The following is a 24,496-nucleotide window of genomic DNA, read 5'->3' as shown; positions in this document are numbered from 1 at the left end:
ACGGGGTTTCTCTATGTTGGCCAGGCTGGTCTCAAACTCCTGACCTCAGGTGATCTACCCACCTCGGCCTCCTAAAGTGCTGGGATTATAGACATGAGCCACCACACCCGCCAGAATTTTTCTTTGCCAAGATGTACTGACAAATGATCAGGGTTCCCCTCTAAAACACAAAGCACAGGTTTTAAGCATAGGTTTTTGTTAAGTTAAATGGTGCATGTAGATCTTATTTTTAAGCTACATATGCTTATGTTTCCAAAAGCTAACAGATTAAACTTTCCTAACTAAATGTGAGGTGCCTCTCATGGTACAGTCTTCAATCTTCAGGAAGGGCACCATTTTGAAACGCAGCATTCCAGGTTCAGCTCACTGAAGCGGATAAAACAGGGAGATGTATAACCTATGTGCTAAGAGTATATGTGGGGCTAACTCCAGGGTTTAAATCTAGGTATTCTGTCTGAGGTAAATTAAATTCCAAAAGGCTAGGGAAGGCCTGAAATAGGAAAACACCTGTAAGACCATCTGCTGGAAAGTTGAGAAAAGGACAACCCAAGGCGAGAAGAATGGTTGAAAGGAATGGTCCAGTCCTGAGGGGCACGTGCCAGGCAGAGGAGAACATCAAGGACATATGTAGATACACGCATATCTGTCCGCCTGGGCCCTCCTTTGAGGCAGGACATAAGTGGAGCTTTTGTAAGTTCACACAGTGGAAAGCTGTGGTGAAGGTTGTGCTTAAAGGCTGGCTGACTGACTGTAAAGCTATTTCCCCAACCAATGGTCTATGTGACACAGGCCTAGGATTCCATCTTTCTACACCTTGTCAACTGGGAGTTTGTGATGGCATGGCATATAAGGACTGCAAGGTGAGGTAAAGTACACTGTGCAAAGCTGGGGGTGGTAGACAGCACAATGTAATATAATGGTTTCTTTCAATTAGCTCAGGATTAGGTGCTGAGTATGTAGCAGGGAAGCTGCAGACTAGATCTCCTACCAAATAGTATAACCAGTTGACCTCTGCTTCTGGAAGGACGCAGCTCTTCCCCTGCCAATGTAGTGCACTGACGATTGTCCTGATGTGGCTTGCAGAGCAAGGGATGGGAATGCTGTACTCTTCCCTAAACAGGATCAACTCCTGCTAACATTACTCTTCCTAGGAAGAAGGGGCAAGTCTTCAGATGGGAAATGCAAAATGGAAGAAGTAGGCCCTTGGGCCTCTTTCTAGACCTCTTAGTTCTAGACTTTCAAAGGGCAGTTGCCGAGGTGTGGGTGCTAGGGTGATGCTCACAGTGTGGGGACAGGTCAGGGCCCAGGCAGGCCTAGATGTGGGAGCAGTGGAAAGCAAGCCACTTTGTGGTGCTTTATGTTCCTCTCTATTTTCCTTTTGCTATCTTCCCATCGTTAGCAAACTCCTGTTTAAAAGTTACAGTCTAGTTTCAATTGTGTGTGAGGTATGAAGCAAAAGATTATGGAATCACACTTAGACCAAGGTGGCAGTAAGTGCTGTCAGCTGCAAAAGTTGGTGAGCAGAGAGAGCAGACATCCAAGGAGAGAATGCCCACATGCGGCAGCTGCTGGTCCCATCTGGGAACTCTTTCTCTACTGCTAACCTTCAGGAATCTAGGTTTCTTTCATCAGACAAGGCAGTTTCTTTTTTGATGGTCTCCTGTAGTGCACGCTTTCCAGCAATCCTTGGCTCACTGGTAGCCAGCAGGTCAGCATATGGCATATTTCAAAGAGCTAAGTAGCTCCTGGATGGTCTGAGGAAAGTAGCAGGAGTAGAAACCTTAGGTCCTAAGGAAGGAGACATTGTGACTTCCATGTGAAAGGCAAGGACAAAGGTAGAGTCACCATGAGAAGGTAGGAAACTCATCTTTAAGGCATTAACGGGAGGCACAGCATCAAGGACATGCTGATTTACACCATGCATCTGGCCACTGCTCTTCGAGTGAGGGTAAAAGAAGGCAGCTTGATATTGCCAAACTTTAATTTTTGTTAATCTGTGGATGTATAATGAGAAGTCTATTTAAAATTTCCAAATTAAAATTAAAAATTTTTCTAAATTATTTCTAATCTAGTTGTATTATAATCTAAGAACATGATCTGAATAATACCAATGATTTAAAAATCATTGGTACTGATTATAAAATTAGTACTCAGAAAAGCTTTTGTGTGCTTAAGAACAATGTGTATTCTCTAATTGCAAGTACTATATTCTAGACATGGCATTAAAGCAAATATTACCTGTGCTGTTCAAATTTTCTAGTTCTATTGAATTTCTGGTGTGTTTGAACTATCACTTCCTGAGAAAGGTATATTAAATTAACCCGAAATGATGATGAATTTTTCTATTTGTCCTTGTGTTTCTGTCAAGTGTTGCTTTACATATTTTGAAGCTATATTATTTGGTAATATATGTTTAGAATTATTAAATTTTCCCAACAAATTGACCCTTCTAATCGTAATTTAGTGACTCTCTTCACATTTAATAATGTCTTCCACCTTAAGATCTACTTGTGCTAAGTACAGTGGCTCATGCTTGTAATTCCAACACTTTGGGAGCTGAGGCGGGAGGATCATTTGAACCCAGGAGTTTGAAACCAACCTGGGCAACACAGTGAGACCCTGTCTCTACAAAAAATAAAAATGAGCTAGGCATGTCGGCACACACCTGTAGTACCAGCTCCTCAGGAGGCTGAGGTAGGGGCATAGCTTGAGCCTGGGAGGCTGAGGTTGCAGTAAGCCATGATCTCACCACTGCACTCTAGTCTGAATGACAGAGTAGGACCCTCTCGAAAACAAAATAAAAAGAAAGAAACAAAACAAAACAAAAAAGTAGATTAAAGGTTACCAGGGCCTGCGGGCAGGAGGAATGAATAATTATTCCTTAATGGTTACCGGATTTCTATTTGGGATGATGAAAAAGTTTAAAAAATATCAGTGATGTCTGCACAACATGTACATGTAATTAATGCCATGATTTGTAAACTTTAATTAATATGGCCAATTTTGTGTTACATATATTTTATCACAATAAAAAAGTAAGTACGTCTTTATTCAACCTTCTTTCCTAAAAGATGATTTTGCAGTGTAAATAATTCTTAAGTTGAATGTTTTTTTTCCCTCTCTCAGCAACTATTTTTCCATTGCTTTATGTGTTCCATTGATATTGTTGAGAAGTCAGCTACAGTCTATCTTTCTGGCTGATTTCCAGATCTTCTTTAAATATAATGTATCTAGGTGTGAATTCCATTTATGTATCCTGCTGAAGCTCCACTGTATTCTTTTTGTAAGTGATAGAGTCTCACTCTGTCTCTCAGGCTGGACTGCACTGGCACAATCATAGTTTACTGTAACCTCAAACTACTGGTTCAAGTGACCTTCCTCCTCAGCATCTCAAGAAGCTAGGACTACAGGCCTGCACCACTATGCCCAACTAATTTTTTATTTTTTTCACAGAAAGGGTCTCAGTATGTTGCCCAGGCTGGTCTTGAACTCCTGGCCTCAATCAATCCTCCTGCCTAGGCCCTCCACAGTGCTAAGATTATAGCCACCATGCCTGGCCTAGAACTCATAAAAAATTAGACTTTCTCATTCTATCCTCCATGTCTTCTAACCATGGTTTTATAACCCTGCTTGTCTCTTTGTGTTATACTTTGACTTTTTCAGATTTATCTTCCAATTCTCTAATTCTCTATTTACTAAGTCTAATTGCTGTTAAACCAATTTGTTGAGTTTTAAATTTTACTTACTACAGTTTCTCATTTCCATTCTAGTTTTATTTAGTTCTTTTTTCAAATCTTAGTCATTTGATAATCTTTTTTCCTAACTCATACTTTCAATTCACTCTTTAGTTTCTTTCAACACATTAAAATACTTATTTTATTGTCAATGATTCTAATATCTAAAGTCTTTGTGACTGTGATTCCAATATTTGTTTTTTCTGCTCTCACTTATGGTACCTTATTTTCCTGTGGGTTTGGTGACTTTTTATGTGAGCTTATATTTACTAGAACTTATCGGTGGCAAATCTTTAAAGGTTTGGTTGAGTCAATTCTTCCAGAAAGGATATGCTTTTGATTCTTCTGGCTTCTGGAAGCATTATCCACTTGGTGCCACTTTAAAATAAGTATCTGGCTTCAAATGTTATAGACTATGCAGGTTGTGTTAATTCAGGTCTTGAGCAGAATCTCCGGGCTACTAAGAATGGGACAACACCATTAGGTAAGCTGCTTTCTTTAGCACATGTACACTTCTTTGGCATATACAAAGTATACCTGCTCTTGTTTTATTCCTGGCCTCTAAAGACTCTCCATACTTTCTTACCAGTTCTGCCATACGTTTTTAAAAAGTGCATCATGTTTCAAGAGTTTTACTGAAGAAGGATTTTTCAGGACGACCATTCTACTATATTACTGGAAATGTAAGTCTTATGCAAAATTATATATAGTTACATTTACATATATATATAAATATATATGGAGAAAGTCTATAGCTATCATGAAATACTCAAAGGGCTTTGTGACCCTAAAAAGAATAAAATCACTACCAACATTCTGTTTCAGTCACAGACAAACTAAAATATCAGATTCACTCTGAAGTTTCACAGATCTCCAGGCAAGAGGAAATCCCGCATATAAAGTGGACTTTCATTTTTAAACTGTCACCTGACTTCTAAGTTCTGGTATCACCTCGGCATTAACTTCATACCCCAACTTAACCTCCCAACTACAATCTCAACAGATGAAAATTAAAAACAAAAAAATTTTTTTTGAGATGGAGTCTTATTCTGTCACCCAGGTTGGAGTACAGTGGCACAATCTTGGCTCACTGCAGCCTCTGCCTCCTGGGTTCAAGCGATTCTCCTGCCTCAGCCTCCTGAGTAGCTGGGACTACAGGTGTGTACCAGCACACCCCGGTATTTTTGGATTTTTTAGTAGAGATAGGATTTCACCATGTTGGCCAGGCTGGTCTCGACCTCCTGACCTCAGGTGGTCTACCAGCCTTGGCCTCCCAAAGTGCTGGGATTACAGGCATGAGGACACCATGCCTGGCCTAAAAACTTTCTAATTTCCAATATCTCATCGACATGCATTAAGATCTATCTGCTACCAAAAGAATAGTTGGATTTTTGTACTCACATTTCTATTTCTTTTCTTTCTTTCTTTTTTTTTTAGATAGAGTCTTGCTCTGTTGTCCAGGCTGGTATGCAATGGCACGATCTCAGTTCACTGCAACTCCCATCTCCCAGGTTCAAGCAATTCTCCTGCCTCAGCCTCCTGAGTAGCTAGGGTTACAGGCACGTGCCACCATGCCCAGCTAATATTTGTATTTTTAGTAGAGACAGGGTTTAACCATTTTGGCCAGGCACTGGTCTCGAACTCCTGACCTCATGATCCACCCTCCCCAGCCCTACCAAAGTGCTGAGATTATAGACATGAGCACCATGCCCAGCCCTGAAATTTCTATTTCTCCCAATCTACAGGTGAGTACTGCCACTGAAGAGATAACTTGGTGTTTGTTTATGTATTTATTTATTTTAGAGACAGAGTCTCACTGTGTTGCCCAGCCTGGAGTGCAAAGGTGCCATCTTAGCTCACTGCAGGCTTGAACTCCCAGGCTCAAGTGGTCTTCCCACTGCAGCCTCCACAGGGCTAGAACTACAGATGTGCATCACTATGCCCAGCTAATTTAAAAAAAAAAATTTTTTTTTTTCTATAAAGACTAGGTTTTCCTATGTTGCTGAGGCTGGTTTTGAACTCTCAGCCTTAGGTGATCCTCCCACCTTGGTCTCCCAAAATGCTAGGATTATAGATATAAGCCACTGCACCTAGCACTGTACTTAAATGTTTAAAAGGCATTTCTTAACTAGCAAGGCTATTTGCCAGTATTACTAAGGGGGAAAAAAAATGGCTTTTGGATCACACATTTTGTTTTACCATCATATTAAGGTTCATTCAGGAAGTTAATTTAATCAGAAAATTAGCACTTGTTGAATTTGAAAATAGCAAGGATATAGGCAGGAGGGAGATGGAGGACATGGCAAGATAAAATCAAGACATGAGTTGCTCTCGAAGCCTGTAGGGATGAAAAGAAGAACGTTACAGGCCACGCAAGACACTTGGCAAGGAAATGAGAGGAAGGAAGTGAGCCTCACATGGGCCAATTCACAGAGCTGGAGTAACAGACAGCAGGAACATTAGACATAATCCAATGATCTTATAGGTACCACTGACACATGACAGATGGACTGAAACACCTGAATAAGGGATAGGTATGCCCAGTTCCAAAGAAATGAACTTATTTTAGGAGAGAAAGTGGATCAGGCTTATATGTCAGGTGTACACCCACAGGCAACCCACAAAACTAAGAATGGAAGTGCCCAGAAATAAAGGGGTAAGGCAAGAACCAGAAGAAGGAGTGAAACACTGAAGGTATGCAATCAGTTGCCTAGCTAGATCTCACTAGGCCAAACATATTTAAAACCCAGGGTAGCAGCCATTATACTCAAGAAGTAGAGATATCCAAGGAACACCCTGCCCTTAGGAAGTAAGAAAAAACAGAATTAAATCCAGGAATAATGACATTTATTGTCTTTGTATTCAAGACATGAAGAATACTTGCTGCTAGGAACAGTGCAGTCTGCTAGGGGAAAAGGAAAGCTCTGCAGAGGTTTATGTTGTTCTGGGAGATTTCAACTGACAGTAGAAGGCAGGGAAGCAAGGCATTGTAAGCAGAGGGAAAGGAGCAGGCAAGGCCTGGAGGCAGGAAAGAGAGCAGGAGAGAAGCAGAGCCTGCCAGCCCCCATTGTGTGTGTGTTAAGGGAAGCTGTGCTGGGGAGTGGGGTGGCAGGAGAGGAGGCTGAGGACTAATCTTAAAGGGCTTTGTTAACAAAGCTCTGCTAAAGACCTGCGGACCTAACACTATAAAAACCCTAGAAGAAAATCTAGGCAAAACCATTCAGGACATAGGCGTAGGCAAGGACTTCATGACCAAAACACCAAAAGCATTGGCAACAAAAGCCAAAATACACAAATGGGACCTAATCAAACTCCACAGCTTCTGCACGGCAAAAGAAACAGTCACTAGAGTGAATCGGCAACCAACAGAATGGGAAAAGATTTTTGCAGTCTACCCATCTGACAAAGGGCTGATATCCATTAATTTACAAAGAACTAAAACAGATTTACAAGAAAAAAACAAACAAGCCCATTCAAAAGTGGGTAAAAGATTTGAACAGACACTTTACAAAAGAAGACATACATGAGGCCAACAAACATATGAAAAAATGCTCATCGTCACTGGTCATTAGAGAGATGCAAATCAAAACTACATTGAGATACCGTCTCACGCCAGTTAGAATGGCGATCATTAAAAAATCTGGAGACAACAGATGTTGGAGAGGATGTGGAGAAACAGGAACACTTTTACACTGTTGGTAGGAGGGTAAATTAGTTCAACCATTGTGGAAGACAGTGTGGCGACTCCTCAAGGACCTAGAAATAGAAATTCCGTTTGACCCAGCAATCCCATTACTGGGTATATACCCAAAGGATTATAAATCATTTTATTATAAAGACACATGCACACATATGTTCATAGTGGCACTGTTTACAATAGCCAAGACCTGGAACCAACCCAAATGCCCATCGATGATAGACTGGACAGGGAAAATGTGGCACATATACACCATTGAATACTATGCAGCCATCAAAAACAATGAGTTCATGTCCTTTGTAGGGACATGGATGAACCTGGAAACAATCATTCTCAGCAAACTGACACAAGAACAGAAAATCAAACACCACATGTTCTCACTCATAGGCAGGTGTTGAACAATGAGAACACATGGAAACAGGGAGGGGAGCATCACACACTGGGGTCTGTAGGGCGGAAATAGGGGAGGGACAGCGGGGGATGGGGAGTTGGGGAGAGATAGCATGGGGAGAAATGCCAGATATAGGTGAAGGGGAGGAAGGCAGCAAATCACACTGCCATGTGTGTACCTATGCAACAATCTTGCATGTTCTTCACATGTACCCCAAAACCTAAAATGCAATTAAAAAAAAAATACATATATATATGAAATATATATATATATATATATATATATATATATATGAAAAAAAAGAACTTCGGACCTAATCCAGAGGTACAAGCAGGTTTGCAAGCAGAAAAGCTACATGATCTGGTCCTTGTGCATGCCATGCAGGAAAGACAACTGGCAACAAGGTGAATGGGAGACAGTGAGAAGGAGGAAAACTTACTAAAGACCATGACAACAGTCCAGAGAGGAAAAGGAATCAAATGTGATAATCAGGATTACTCTGTAAAACTTGGGTTGATTAGATGCTGAGCGATACCATCATAAAAGCAAGGGGTGGAGAAGAAAAAGGGGACCCTTGTCTTGCTACCCCTCCAGCTCGCCCTCCCTGGAAATCCCCAAGTTTGATCTTGAACTCCATGCCTCAAATGATCCTCCCACCTTGGCCTCCCAAAGTGCTGGGATTTACAAGCGTGAGCCACTGCTCCCAACCTGAATCTCTTAAATTTGGATCACTGCAACCTCTTTTCCCACACCTCAGGGACTGAGAATTACTGAAGAAAATCTTATTATTCTCCAGACTGTGTAGGATTCAAACCCAGACATACCCGAGCAGTGTTTGCCAATGTTTTGTCTGATGGGTTCCTGGTCAGTCCCTACCCTATCTGTGATGTGTGCATGGCATGGACATGTATGTGTGTGCACGCATGTTCATCCTGGCTTATGACTCCTACAGCCCTTTTTACAGTCTTTTGTTAAAATGTTGGGGAGCGTTAGGCCACTGAATCTCTCTTTCTCCTGCCCTCCTTTCACCAGCTTTTCTCCCCAAGGCAGGAATCTAATCTTCCTGTCTTCCCATTAAAATGTTCTCTGACCTACCTTGTCTGATTGTGGGTCTGAAGACTTTCATTCCAAAAGGGGTCCTGGAAGTGGGGAGGCTGCGCAGAGAGGCCAAGAAGCATCTGGACAGGTCTTACTGAGTTTCCCCACTCAGTCTGTCACTGAGATCAAACACTTTTTGAACCCGGGGGGTGGAGGTTGCAGTGAGCCGAGATCGAGCCACTGCACTCCAGCCTGAGTGACAGAGGGAGACTCCATATCAAATAAAAAAGAGGTGTTTTTCCCCTATGCCTCATTTTCCACTTATGCTATGATTAATCTCCCACCTTCTTCTTCAAGACCCTGCAAAACAATCAACTCTACTCATGCCTGTGTTTTCGACTTTTCCTTCTCTGTCATCTCCTAGTTCTCAACATAAACATGTCAAATATCTTCCATCTTAAAAGCAAAGAAAAAAGCCACCTTTGACCCTGCTATGTTAGTCAGCAAGTGATGAGTGGTGAGAAAAAGAAAATTAGAAAGGTAGATAGGAGGTGAAAGAGGTGGAATCAGAAGCAGAATGGCTAGGGAAGGCCTCACTGAGAAGGTGACCAATCAAACCTGAAAGGAAGTAAGAGATCAGCCATGTGGCTTTGCAGGGTAAGAGCACTCCAGGCACAGGGGACAGCAAGAGCAAGGGCTGTAGAGCATGAAAGCAGGGGACTAATGCCTGAAGGGCTGGGCAGTTAAAGGTGAGTTAAATAGGTGACTAGAGAAGAGAAGCCCACATTTAGAACCAAGAGCAGGCAGGGGCCTTTGGGTTCAAGGAAGAGTGAGTGAATTTCAAGGAGGAAGAGCAGACTAAAGAGCCAAGTGCTGTAGAGACTTAGTGAACTGAGGTTGGGGCAACCTGTTTCAGCCAACATTCTGAAGCCATGCTGCAAAAGGGATAAGGAATATATGGGACATGAGAAAGCAACAGCAAGTACAGACTACTCTTCCACGGTGCCTGACAGACAAGTGAAAGTTCTGGAGCTGTGGCAGAGTATGGGAAGGTTTTTTTTTTTTGAGATGGAGTTTCGCTCTTGTTACCCAGGCTGGAGTGTAATGGCGCGATCTCGGCTCACTGCAACCTCTGCCTCCTGAGTTCAAGCAATTCTCCTACTTCAGCCTCCCGAGTAGCTGGGACTACAGGCGCGTACCAGCATGCCCAGCTAATTTTTGTATTTTTAGTAGAGACGGGGTTTCACCTTGTGGACCAGGATGGTCTCGATCTCTTGACCTCATGATCCACCCGCCTCAGCCTCCCAAAGTGCTGGGATTATAGGCGTGAGCCACCGCGCCCGGCCCGAGTATAGGAAGGTTTTATAGGACCAGGGAGACTTCAGTTGGTACAGCAAGCGGAGGAAGCAGGGCAAAGGGAAATGGAAAGGGGCTGGCGTGAATGGCTGCTGGGGAAAAGTCTTCCCAGAGGTGAGAAAAGAGTGCAGGAAGAGGGTCTGGTCTGGCTGCTAGAGACATGCATAAACCTTTTCACTCAGAAGCTCCAAGGCTCTCACATTTCCCATTTCTTCCCAGTAGTGGGTCCAGTGACTTCATCTCACCCCTTTTCTCTTTAAAACAACTACCACCCCATCCTACCCCTCAGGTTTTCTACCCAAAGCCTGGCACACAGGGAGAACAAGTCTTTCTGGATCCAAATTTCTTACTGCCTCCAAAGGTGACCAAAACCTTTGAAATTCTCAGCAGGTGACATACATACCATTTGGGGAGCCAGAGAGTTTATTAGGAATTCTAAGAAACTGTTACAGGCACTGCTCCTCCCTTACTGCTTTGGGCTCCCAGGGACAGAGCTGTCTGGTCCATCCTCCTCAGAGAAGGTAAAGATACGCAACCAGGCAGGCTGCAGAGACAATCCAGGCAGGAAGACTGGTGCTTCCTTGAGCACAGTAGGTAATGTGCACTCCGGAAGCCCTTTAGGCTGGATGATGTTCTAACTTACCCAAATATTTTCTTTGCAGATAGTGGGACAGACCCTTCTTTTTTTGAGTTAGACAGCTGCACTGTGGAGATGGGAAATTTGAAACGTGCACCTTGGGCTGCAGTTTCATGGTTCAGAGAAGAAAGCGACAAGGAGGAGAGATGGACACAAGGGATGTGACTATGATATCCAGCTGGGCATTCCATAAAGACCTCTGCTAAATTGTGGTTAAGGTGTAAACTCCAATTTCCAGAAAGCCTCAAGGATGAGTGGGTATGTTTATTTCTTCCCATTCATTTATTCACTCACTCTTTTACCCCAGTGGTTTTTGGCATGTCCACAAAGTTGTGCAACTATCAACTATCTAATTCCAGAATATTTTCATCACCCAAAAAGAAACTGACACCCATTAGCCATCATTCCCATTCCCATTCATTCGTTTCTAAGGCCGGGCTATGGTAACTCTGGAAGTTCAACAGCAGAGAACACATTAAAGAATACGACTTTAGAGAAACAAGATGCTGGAGAAGGGAAGTTCAATTTCCTGTAGGATCTGCTGGGAGCCTGAATCAACGAAAAGCTGAATAAAGGTCAAAGCTTGTCAGGCTGACAATTTTCCCTCAGAGACTAAGGCAAAGCCACAATGCTTGATTAGCTGAAGAGAATGGGTAGCTGTTACTCCAAACCCAGTTCTGCCCAATAAGGAGGAACTGGCAAGGAGAGAGCCAGCAGGCCCTGACAGCCGGGGAGACAAAGTCTGGATACAGGCAGCTATGTACTTCAGACTTCATAAGAGCAGAAGTGACTCCATGACATGAGGGATGGACTAATACATCATAACCCGCTGGACACCAAAGAATATTTAGGATGCTAAGTTGAGAATTTATGACTCAGAAGACACATGATAACTGTTATCTAGTAACTGACAGGTGGTCACATGAGACACTAGATTTATTCTATGGGGTCCCAAGAGGCATAAGTGGGACTAATGAGTGGAAAACTATAGGAAGAGAGCAGTGTTTCAGATCATTACAGGGAAAGATTTCCTAACAGTCAAGCAATCTTAAGGCAGAATGAATTGCCTTTAAGGTAGAAAGTTCAAATGCAATCTGGACACTCAATAAGTGAATGCAGTGGAGGTAATTCAAAAACCAGAGTGTGATCTGACAACTGTGGCACTCCCACACTTGAGGGGTGAGGTCAGCTGTGAGGTATGCTGCAAGTGATCTGTTATGATAATAAAACACTGAGATCTAATGTAGATGATGGGGTGATGGATAGAGCCAACCATCATGGCACGTGTACACCTATGTAACAAACCTGCACGTTTTGCACATGTACCTCAGAACTTAAAGAATAATTTTAAAAAAAAACTGAGGCATATGATTTACTGTCTCTAGATTCTGGGTTATCACTATAACACCACTCCTATTCACTTACATTATTAAATATTTTCTTGAACGAAGGTGAAAAACTCCACATTGCTGGATAATGCTCATGGGAGTGTTCTCCTGAAGTGTGCTTTTAGGCTAAGAAAAGTGGAGAATTACCAGGTTGGATGACTAGTAGAATCCCTTCCAAGCTGAGATTTCATGAAGATAGGTGGCACCCCCTCCTCAGCCTTCAAATGAATTATGATCTACTGGTAGACAGGTGGTCGCTGTGATTTGATGAATTGATCATTGGAGTGTCTCATCTGATAGACACTGGTAACAAGTCCTGGGAGTACATCTGAACTCTACCAAAAGGGAAAGTGAGGACTAGATATGTTATATTTGTCTGCTTTTCACAGAATGGTCATTCAAATAATTTTAATGAGACCACAGGAAAGTTAAACTTTACAGTTTCTTTAAAAAAAAAAAAAAAAAACTACAAATAATATAAATAGTCCTAGAAAACACTATTTGTTTTTTGAAACATTAAACATTTTTCCCCCTAAGCAAGAATTGACCTAAACTGGTAACTACCTCAACCTGAACTTAGCCAACCTCACCCCAATCCAAATTGGAATTGCCTTTCCCTTTTCAATTCCTTGGATGAATGGTCCTGGCAGAAACTGCTGTCACAAAGGCCAACTGTAGAAGTGCCACCATAAAACTGCTTGACTGACCAACTCAGGCCTTTTCAGAGTCTTCCCTGACTCCTTTTCCATGTCCTTTTTCTGCTGTTCCACCAAACTACTTTGGAATGCAGGAAAAACGAAGCAGATGGGAGGTATCTGATCACCTGGTGCAGTAGGCTACTGAACAGCCTGTGATTTCTGGCACCTCATATTTTTTTATTACAAAATTTTTTTCATTATAAAACTATTATTGCCACATTATAAAAATTTGGAAATTACAGAAAGAAAAAAAATCACTTATGATCCTATCATTGTAATAAAATCACTGCATTTTGGTGCATTGCTTCCTTTCCTCCAGGGTTCTTTGTATATAGTTCCATGGGCTGCATCCATTTAGCTTATTTACACATCCCTCAGCTCCTCTACAAAGAATCTGCAGTAACTAACATAAATATCATCAGACAGACAACTCCATGCCCACATACTCTCTCCCAAACCAGCCTGTGCTTCTGATTCCCATTTCTAACTTACGAGTTCTAACTCCTGGTCATCCAGGTTGAAACCCTGGCACCATCCTGGACTCCTCTCCCTCAACCTCACCATCCATTTCCACAGATTCTTCTGTCATTATCACTTTCTCACTTCTTTCCTTCCCACCCCAATCCCCCCACTGATTTCGCTACCATCTAGTCCAGGTCCATAATTACTGCAATGCTTCTCTGACTCATCTCCTGGCCTCTACCTTCTCTCCTTTTCCTTGCAGTGCGAAATTCTTTTCCTCTTTTTGAATGCTCTCTTGCTGAATGACATCTGCTTGGCTTTCCATTGTCTTAACGAACAAAAAACATTATTTGGTCTGAAAATTTGTCCCCAGTCTATCTTTCCCACCATATCTTTGTCCACTTCCTCTACGAAACCTCTGCTGATACCCTTGTACCCTAGATATAAAACCGCAGTGTATGCAGTGAATGGGGCAGGATATGTGCCTGCTCCCTGGAGTCCCTGCAAGGTGCAGCGTTCCAGGCCAGCTGAGACAGAGGAACAGGTAGTAGATGTATCCTTCTGCTATTATCAACTATGAAACTGGACAAAATAAATGAAGCAATCATGTCCAAGCATTACATAAACAGCAGAGCTGTGAACCTAGAGGGAAGGGAAATATGAGGAATGAGGTCCAAGTTCACCCGGCTTTCAGCCTAGGGGCACTTTTCATACTGTGGCTCGGGGAAGTGGCATGTGCCGGGCAGGTATGCCTAAGCCTCTGCATGCAGAGGAGACTGCTAAGAATGTAAGAAATCAAGCCAGTACTTGCTTTTTAAAGTAGGCTGCTTCAATTCTGGATTTTAAAAAGATATAATTTCTCTACAATTTCCAGGGGACCTTTTCTTTTGTTATGCTTTATCTTTCTTTCAGTTTTCTTTAGTTGAAAATATTGAGGCTGGGCACAGTGGCCCATGCTCTGGGGAGCCAAGGCAGGAAGATTGCTTGAGCTTGGGAGTTCAAGGCTGCAGTGAGCCACTGCATTCCAGCCTGGGCAACAGGATAAGACCCTGCCTCTAAAAATCAATCAATTAATTAATGAATTTTTAAAAAGAAAAGAAACTATTGAGCAATCTTGCCCATAGTTTCAAGGAAGACAAAAACAGTTTTAGGCAATGATGCCTTCTATCTACTAAGCTTCACTATCTATTATAGTAGAGAAGAGTTTACATACTGAACCTATGGAGTTCTGTGTCATGGGGAGATATTAATATCTTTGCAATGTTTTAAAAGACTAGGTCACTGGGCCATCAACACTTGGTGGCAGACTGAAACTGCAAGGCTGGATATCCTCTTTGGGAAAATGTCAAAGGCCATGTTAGTGCCAAGGTCATCTCTGAGAATGACTGAAGCCAAAGCAGTCACCCAGAAGCCATCCTAGAGAGTGGCAAGAAGTAGGTAAATACTAGAGGCAGCACATCTGGGCATTAGAAAAGGGATTGGGGTGCTGGGCATGGCAGTTGACGCCTGTGATTCCAGCACTTTGGGAAGCTGAGGTAGATGGATCACTGGAGCCCAGGAGTTCAAGACCAGCCTGGGCAACATGGTGAAACCCCATCTCTACCATAAATACAAGATATTAGCCAGGCTTGGTGGCGCACACCTGTAGTCTCAGATACTTGAGAGGCTGAGGCGAGAGGATCACCTGAGCTTCAGAGACTGAAACTGCACTGAGTCAGGATCATGTCACTATACTCCAGCCTGGGCAACAGAGTGAGACAAGAAAGAAAGAAAAGAAAGAAAGGAAAGAAGGAAAGGAAAAGAAAGAGAGGGAAGGGGAGGGGAGTGGAGGGGAGGGGAGAGGACGGGACCGGAGGGGAGGGGATTGGGAGGATTCACTTTTCTCATATTCTATACATTTTTCCTTTGAGACTCAATTATTGCATTCCCTTCCTCCAACTGTAATTTCCAAAGACAACTGGCCTCAATCCCACTTTTACCTGCTCAGCAACATCCCAAAAGAATGTTTAAAGAGCCCTTACAGTTTGCCTTTTTCAACCTCCTGGATAGATGAAAACCTACCGGGAGCAGCCCAAACTTCTCCAGCTCAGCCCTGGAAAGGCATTTCTCAGGGAAGGTGTTCCTGCTGCCCACCAGGGAGCATGCCTTTGAAGAGTACCCCTTTGATAACCTTATTTGGTGTTAAATTCAGGTAAAGAACCCTATGTCTCTCCCAAGCAGAGCCCTTAGGAGCTTTCTTTCTGTGATACCTTATGCCAACACTAGAACTATCTGAAGGGCCAAGGCTTGAAATTCATTCTTTTGCACTCACTGTTGCCCCTTCTGAGGCCCAAGAAGAGTCTAGTGAGAGAACATTTCTCATTCTCACACTCGCCAATGTCAGCACAGGAACACAATCTTAAGGTCACGTAGTTGTAAAGGCTCAGAGGCCTATGGCAAGTTCAGGCATAAAGCAAACCTAGCTTTGCACAGGATGTGGCCTAGGGAGCACAGGGCAGCCAGGCAAACCACATAGGCATGCAAACTGTCTGCTACCCAGAATGCTATAGAAATCTCCATCCTACCATCAGCGAGTGGCTTGCAGGAGAGGGCGTCATCAAGGTCTCGGGCAGTTGATGGGTCAATGGTGAAGATACAGTCTTTTCTAGGAAAGAGAGAAGAAATAATTAGCAGGGCCACAAATAACAACTTCACCCCACATAGTACAGCTTTAAAGAACAGCAAATTTTGCATATATGCTCTGTTAGTGAAAGTGAAAAGTAACTTCTATTAAGTCTCTGAGAACGAGATCTTAGCTATAAATGTTAAGACTGGGAAGAGACAAATGGGTGAGTGACTTTCTCTTCCTCTGTGTGAAATGGCACCTACTTCTCCTTCACCCCAAGCCATAAGAGATGTGGGTGGGTGAGAATGAGGCTGCTTCCATGAATGAGGCTTCTCAAGAAGAGTTAGACAACAAGAAGGGCAAGTTACTTTGGTAAATTAATCTTCAATTTACACTTTGTTAAAATATCCTTCCCCAGTGGCTGATGGGAAGCTATCCTTTAAGGATCTCTATGAAGATAATTTACTGCTCCTTCTCCTATGTTGAAAAAATGGGAATACGGCAAAGAATAAGTCATCTGACTTGTGATACAGGGGGATGAGACCCAACAATGAGCTTCTAAAAAAAACTCTGGGCTGTGGAGTTAAACATAATATAAGTTTACCTGGAAACAGCCCAAATCACAGTTTGTTTCCACAGAATAACTGTGTACTTCAACCAAGCTCATACCAAGTATACCATGTGCCCATTTCATCTTTGTCAGTATCCTTACAAACATCACACTCTTAACATGTGAAACTCCCAGACATTTTTATTCTGTTTTATAGTTTCGCATGCCCAGCTCAACCCACCCATTCCCATGTAAACAACTAAAGATTTTGGCAGTGGCTGTCCTTGGTTCTCCATACTTCCGGCCTTCCCTGCCTGGGTACTGCCTGGAGATTGGGGTATTCAGCAGCAACTGCCCTTCTACCCTCATGCCATACTCTCTAGTCAGTGCTCACTGCTTCCTAAGTTCTTCCTCCACTCCATCCAGTACTAGCGGTGCACTGCCACCATTTCTTTGTCTTTTCCTGATTCATCAACACCAATGATGTTGGCCATGCTGGTGCTAACCATGGTAAGACAGGCTTTGTTCGTGAAGACTTCTTCCCTGGTGTTGTCCCTCTGTTCAAAACTTCCTTGGCATTGGTGAGCTTCGATTGGGCCACTGTACTCCAGCCTGGGCAACAGAGCGAGACCCTGTCTTCAGAGGCTGCCAAGCTGCTTTAGCACTGGCCTGCCACAAGCTCTTGGGGCCTTTCTCTATCTGACTCTTAACTGTCCACTTTCCCTACTCCTAATTATTCGCAACAGCCCTCTCTAATCCTAACCACAATACTTTGATCCTAAGACAGTATTAATTATATGATGCATCATCAATTCTCTAACAGCTTTTGGAGAAATAAAAACCCCACCACATTAAATATATACATTAATTTTAAGACACTTCAGAATTTCAGAATGTCAAATGTTGGTCTCAAACTCCTGGCTTCAAGTGATCCTCTCAACTTGGTCTCCCAAAGTGCTGGGATTACAGGTGTGAGCTCCATGCCCAGCCCAAAAAGTAATCTTTAATGGTAAATGGATAACCAAACTGTGGTACACCCCCATAATGGAACAGTACTTAGCAACAAAAAGTAACAAATTATTCATAAATGCAACAGCCTGAATGAATCTCAAAGGTATTAGACTGAGTGAAAGAGTCACTCTCAAAAAGAAAACAAAGCACTTTGGGAGCCCAAGGTGGGCGAACAACCTGAGGTCAGGAGTTCAAAACCAGACTTGACAACATGGTGAAACCCCGTTTCTACTAAAAATGCAAAAATTAGCTGGGCATGGTGGCACCTGCCTGTAGTCCCAGCTACTAAGGAAACTGAGGCAGGAGAATTGTTTGAACCCGGGAGGCAGTGAGCCAAGATTGTGCCACTATGTTCCAGCCTGGGCAACAGAGTGAGACTTGGTCTTGGTCTCAAAAAAAAAAAGAAAAGAAAACAGACATAAGACAGAAAGCAGATCAGTGGTTGCCAGGGATAGGAAAGGTATGCTTGTGTGGGACAGCAGGACGAGTGGAACTAAATCCATACATGTCTTAAAATTCACAGAATTTTACATACAGCAAATAAAGGTTAATTTTATTGTTTAGTCTAAAAAAATTAATGTGATTTTTCAAATCAAGAAAAGTAAAAAATATATGTTAAATATTCATAGGGTTGATTGATGGGTGCTAGATTTATGGATTAATTTTTCTGCCTTTAATGTGTACTTTTTCATATTTTAAAAAATTTTCACTGCAATTGAATATTACTCTTGCAAATGGAAAAAATAAACACGGTAGAGAATCTTCCTCAATCAAAAAACAATTGATCAGATATATATTATTGCTTGTACATGTATTTAGCTATCTGTAACACTTGTTACAAGATGCATTTGGCTTAATAGAGTTAATGGCTTTAAGATTATAAATCTGGTAAAAAACTATGTCTCCACTGGACGCTAAGAAAATAGGGCCAAGGAGGGTGAGTACCACTCAGGTAGAGGGAACAAGAACATTTAGAGTACAGACCCCAGAAAGGGTGGTTAATCAGGAGACCCACTCTCCCACTAAATATTTCGAGGAAGAGTCACACACAGTGTGGGAAACATGAAGGTTGAAGCCTCACGATATGTAGAAATAATTTTGGTTCCACTATATAAAAGAGGTTGTAAGCAAGAGTGCCAGAGGAGAAGAGAAACACTGATCTCCTGGAATGCATGCTCCAAGGGCTGTGTTCCCAGAGCCTTGAACAGAGGCTGCATCTCAGATGTGTTTGTTGAATGAACAGATGGATGGTAACAGGAAGCGCCCAGGAGGTGAAATCAGACCTGGCACCACAGCAATGTGCTGTAATTGATGAAGATCTTGAACTTGGCTCACAAGGAAAAGAAGGAAGTATCTACTTCTTTCTCCTTTTGATATCTCCCATAAAACCTACCCAAATGTTTTATATACACTGAGTACTCAATAAAAAATACTTGTATAACTGCAGCTAAAAAGTCAGACATGGTAGTAGGAATGTTTGCTGCTGCTTCTTTCATCATAATGACATCATAAAAAGCCAAAAATTGTTCCCCTGGCCAAAATAAAAAAGAACTCCACCAGCTTGGTTGGGGGTAGAAGCTATAGTTTACTAGGTTACTTGGAGAGTTGACTAGGAAGTTTTCTTTTCTTAAACTGTCTCTGGGTGCTTTGAGACTTTCATTTCTACAGATACAGTGAATAAATGATAATGCCACTAAGACATTTCCAGCTTGAAGTTGATCCAACCATACGTGACTGAGTAAGACTTTGTTAGTTTGTAAATGTCTTCTTTGAGAGAGGACTCACAACTGCTTTCTATGGAAAATCCTAGACTAGCCTACATGTAAGGACTCAAACCAACTTTCTGTTACCTTTAAAAATTTTTAATCTGCTGGTAAACCAGAAACATGAAAGTCTAAATCAAAATGGAACCTGATGAACAGCACTCAGGAAGGCTTGCTTGCTGGAAGGGTAAGCCACCGAAACATTACTCCTGATCAGGAGTCCGCAAACCATATCACACTGGCCAAATCTGGCCTGCCACCTGCTTGTGAATGATGTGTAAGATGAGAAGTTTTTGCATTTTTAAATGACTGAAAAATAAAAAGTTGGCAGGCGCAGTGGCTCACACCTGTAATCTCAGCACTTTGGGAGACTGAGGTTGGGGGATCACGAGGTCAAAAGATCAAGACCATCCTGGCCAACACGGTGAAACCCCCATCTCTGCTAAAAATATAAAAATTAGCTGAGCATGGTGGGATGTGCCTGTAGTTCCAGCCACTTGGGAGGCTGAGGCAGAAGAATAGCTTGAACCTGGGAGGTGGAGGCTGCAGTGAGCCAAGATCACGCCACTGCATTCCAGCCAGGCAACAGAGAGAGACTCTGTCTCAAAAATAAATAAATAAATAAAAAGTCAAAAGAAGAATACCATTTTGTGACATAAAAAATGACTGTGGAAATTCAAATTGCACCCAAAATATTTACTATGTGACCCTTCCCAGGAAGTTTGCTGACCCGTTTTAGCTCAATATGTCTGAAAGTGCCAATTAAGTGTTTTAATCTTTTAAAAAAAGGTCTTGTGATTAAATCAGTTTAGGAAATACTGGGCTGATTTCTTAATTGTAGGACTTCGAGGAGCCTTTAATAGGCCAGTATCAACAGTTCTTGCCTGATTCGTTTGCTCCCAGCACCTCTTTGTGGGACAGCATCTCCCAGAACCAAGGTTCCTCAAGGGAGCACCTTCGGAGACATGTAGAACCACACTGAATGCTCGGCACAGGCCTCCCGTAGTGCCCTTGTCCTACTTAGGGCTTTGCCACCAAGCTTACCCTGAGGTACACCGCAAGAAGTCAAGCAAATGACTGTATTATCACTGTAGGGGATTGGGGAGAACAAGAGCCCAATTGACAGTGCAGTGTCCTTTTATAGAGTGCACTTACAGGGAAAGGTAATGCAGTGTAAGGAAACACTCTTCCCGTGACAATCTACATCTTACAGACACACAAATTTTATCCTTGGTGGTTTCCCCTTTAGCTATATGAACTGTCTGCTGTAAAAAATAAAATAAATAAACTTTAAAATGTTTTCCTTTTTGCTCTGGCTGCTAGGAGACTCAGAAAACCTTCCCAACTTGCCTCGAGAAGATTTTATTTATAGTTTGCACATTGTGAACTAACCCTTATCCTGGCTGTGCCTAATTTTCCTACTCATGTGTTCCTTTTGCCCCATTTCCTAATGTTTAAAAAACTTGCTGGCACAGTGGCTCATGGCTATAATTCCAGCACTTCCCATGGTGGGCAGACTGCTTGAGTCCAGGAGTTCAAAACCAGCCTGGGCAATACGGTGAAACCCTGTTTCTACAACAAATACAAAAATTAGCTGGTGTGGTGGCATGAACATGTAGTCCCAGCTACTTCGGAGACTACTCCTGAGAAGTAGGAGTAGTCTACTATTACTTCCAGTTAGTAGTAGAAGGAGAATTGCTTGAGTCTGGGAAGCAGAAGTTGCAATAATCTGAGATCACACTACTGCATTCTAGCCTAGGTAACAGAGCAAGACCCTGTCTCAAAAAACAAACAATAACAACAACAAATTTATTGTATTATATATGTCTGTAAATTGCCTTAAAAGATTTTCGGATAAAAGCAGAGTATTACTACATACATATGCATATTGAGGGATTACAACATTAGAGAATCATGTGTTGAGGGGATGCTGCAAGAAAGAAAGCAGCAGCCTAGACTACCCAGGGAATGAACCTCTAGGCAGTCAAACTCAGAGGGCTTTCAGAAGGCATTTGTACTGTAGCGGCAGAATCCAAGCTTGCTCTCTCACTGTGGAAAATTGGGAGAAGCAAAGGAATGGTGAGTGACCCTGACAAACCCCAGTCCTCAGTGCTGAGAGCCAGTGATTTAATCTGTTGTCATCACCGCAATTAGGAATCTGCCACGATGTGCTGCATGAGGGCTCCTGCTTGAAGCCGCAGTGGCTAGGAGCTGCTGGCCTCAGCACTTGGGAGCCCAGCCCTGTGGGGCAGGGTTGAGGGTGAGTGGGGCGGTGCACCATGCAGCTGTCACACTCTGTTAACATGCTTGGGATTTTACTGGCTCCTTTTCTGGAAGGCTGTGGTCTCACAACCTGCAGGGAGCAGCCTGGCCTGCCAGCTTTTAGAACCTGTGAGACCAAATATTTAAAGAGTTCCGCAACAATGGTTAGAAAGAAGCTAACCCTGACCCACAGAAAATAAAGTACCAGGTGGGGGAGGGAAAGAATGAGACTCCAGTTCATGAGGCTGCAGAATTCCAACTCAGAGCAAAGTTATGTAACCAAAATTTCTGAAGGCACGTGACCAAGGGGCTTAGGAGAACTTTTTAAAGAGAAAGAAAACTTCTAAGACTGTATAACCCAAAGCCATTGGTCTGGGAATGAACACATGAAGAGTAAGCAAAAGCCTTCTATAATCCCTTAAGACCTCACCAAGAACCCTAGGAAATAACAAAAGCATAGAAGTAATTTCTGTTCCTTTGTCACTCACACTCTTCCTCTGAGCCTGCACTCTCAGGTTCCTCAAGGTGTTAATATCTCTACCTCCTTTAAGCTGGAAGAAGCTGCCTCGTCACCACAGCAACATTTACTCACCACTCTGTCATTATTCACCTCGCTGGATTTTGGCCGTGGCCCCTACCACATCACAGAAACTGCTCTCCCCAAGGTTGCAGATGCTGCCAGATTAAGCATCCTAAAGCATGCATTGGTCAAAAACCTTCATCAACTCCTTACCGAGAAAAATAGAAAGTCAGCTTAAGATTTAAAGCCCTTCATGACCCAGACCCAACCTGTACTTTTCCAGTTAGATTGCATGCTCCCCATCTGTCCCTCGTGTGCTAAACTCTCCTCTATACCCTCTACTCTCTGAAACGTTGTTTGTGCTGTTCCTATACTGGGTTACTTACTCTACCAATCTCCAATGTCTAAGACCTACCTTGCAGTTAAAGGCCTGGCTGCAATGCCATCTTTTTTCCAGTAAGCCCTCATGGCCCCACAGAATGGAAACCACCTCTCTCCACCCACCCTACCCATGCCAGCAAACTGCCCCTCTCTGATGGCAACAGCCACTGTCTCTGACATATTGGTGGCCACTTATGGACATGTCTTATCTCTATGACAGGCTGGAAACCAGTATCGTGTCTGATAATGATATTGGCCTGTCTTTACATCCCTTCCAACACATTGACGGCACATATACAATGAATAGCTGATGGACAGATGAATCAAAAAATGACCAAAGGGCTCTTGTGGAGCACTTTTCCATTCAATTTTGCCACTGTGTCTTGGGAAATACATTTAAGATTAGAACTCATGACTTCTTGGCATTCAATCCTGTGGTCACACCACAGTGTTATTGTTTCCAAGAGTGTCCTTTTCTGTCTTCATCCCATCTTCTTTTCTCATAAAATAGTGTTTTACAAACTGTGGTTCAGGGACCATTTCCAGATTAACAAAATTTATAGCGGCCCTCCACTGTCCGTGACTCTGGGTCTGTCTCCTTGCTAGCAAGCAATTCTGGGGAAGAGGATCTGGGTCAATGATGAAGAATGGGTGAAAAGAAATGGAAAAAAAAATTAAGAAATAACCTTAAGTGGATAAAGAATAAAACTTTTAGTCCAACACTTTCTTAGATCAGATGGCATCACAGGTTATATAGAAATCAGCAAATTTTATGTAAATCGTAGAAGGATAAACAACTGAAGAGCTGGATCCTTTACCCACCAGGATGTGTTCCCAAGTGTACCACTGTAGAGAGCCCAACTAGATGGGTACTGGACATTTCAGAACAATCAGATGCTGAATTCATCTTAGCCTCCATTTCATGGAGCCGGAATAATCATTCAAACCTGGGTTGTCCCCTTGTTTCAGTGGGGCTGTGCCTTTTCTTTTTTTTGATGGTAGTTGCAAATATCATAATACTCTTTCACTCACTTCTACTCACACAAAGTAAGCGAACGCAAATCACAAATTTTTCAGAACAGGAAAAGTCTATAATCTGTTTAGAGCAGAAAGTGACCTTAGTCCATTTGCCTCCACCTCCCCAGCCTCATTGTACTCAGTGGTGAAGTGACACTTAATGGGGCCACATGGCCAGCAGAAAGAAATGGGCAGCACTGTGGACAGATCCTTTTCACCAGGGGTTTCTAACCTCAGGTCCTCAGAAAGGTCAACTCAAGCTTTAGCAAAATTCTACACCAAGTGAATGTGGTTATTAAGTTCTTTTATTTTTTTAAGGATAGTGACAAAACTTAATCCAAACAGACTGAAATGGTCCCCCCAATACAACCCTTTACTCACTGGTCCAATGAACCTGTCATCGTTCTATGCCTTTTTTTTTTTTTTTTTTTTTGTCATTTTTTGTTTTTTAGATGGAGTCTCGCTCTGTTACCACGCTGGAGTGCAGTGGTGTGATCTTGGCTCACTGCAACCTCTGTCTCCCAGGTTCAAGCAATCCTCCTGCCTCATCCTCTGAGTAGCTGGGACTACAGGTGCACACCACCATGACCAGCTAATTTTTGTATTTTTAGGAGCGACAGTTTCACCATGTTGACCAGGATAGTCTCGATCTCTTGATCGCATGATCCTTCCGCCTCGACCTCCCAAAGTGCTAGGATTACAGGCATGAGCCACCATGCCCAGCCCGTATGCCTCTTTTTATATTTTAAAAATAAAGACATCCTAAAGCAGAGGACAAAGGACAGGACAGGTATGGGACTGTGGGAGCCAGAGATCAAGAGATGGGTCAAGAAAGCCATGGTTTAAACCCAGAAAATACATTCAAATTAATTTTCTTCCACTCAATTTTCATTTGAAGAATGTCAAACTTTCAGGAAAGTTCAAAGAATAATAAAATGAACATCCATATACCCTTCATCAGGATTCATCAAATTCAACATTTTGCT

The 24,496-nt window shown here is 42.6% G+C and overlaps 1 protein-coding gene across 18 annotated transcripts in view; it reads right to left on the bottom strand.

Annotated features, from left to right (window-relative positions):
• The window catches only part of DIS3L2 (DIS3 like 3'-5' exoribonuclease 2), a 385,922-nt gene that overhangs the window by 128,999 nt on the left and 232,427 nt on the right, over positions 1–24,496 (bottom strand). For all 18 annotated transcript variants that reach the window (XR_013519159.1, XR_004744905.3, XR_013519158.1 and 15 more), the window contains one exon: positions 15,966–16,045. Coding sequence is in view for 13 of the 18 variants with exons in the window: in XM_054258039.2 (XP_054114014.1) it covers positions 15,966–16,045 (80 nt within the window). In the remaining 5 variants the exon portion in view is untranslated. The remainder of the gene's footprint in view (positions 1–15,965; positions 16,046–24,496) is intronic.

The sequence above is a fragment of the Callithrix jacchus genome, chromosome 6 (assembly GCF_049354715.1).
Source record: "Callithrix jacchus isolate 240 chromosome 6, calJac240_pri, whole genome shotgun sequence".
NCBI lineage: Eukaryota > Metazoa > Chordata > Mammalia > Primates > Cebidae > Callithrix > Callithrix jacchus.
Note: the sequence above shows the minus strand (reverse complement) of the source record. Positions and strands in the feature narration are given on the sequence as shown.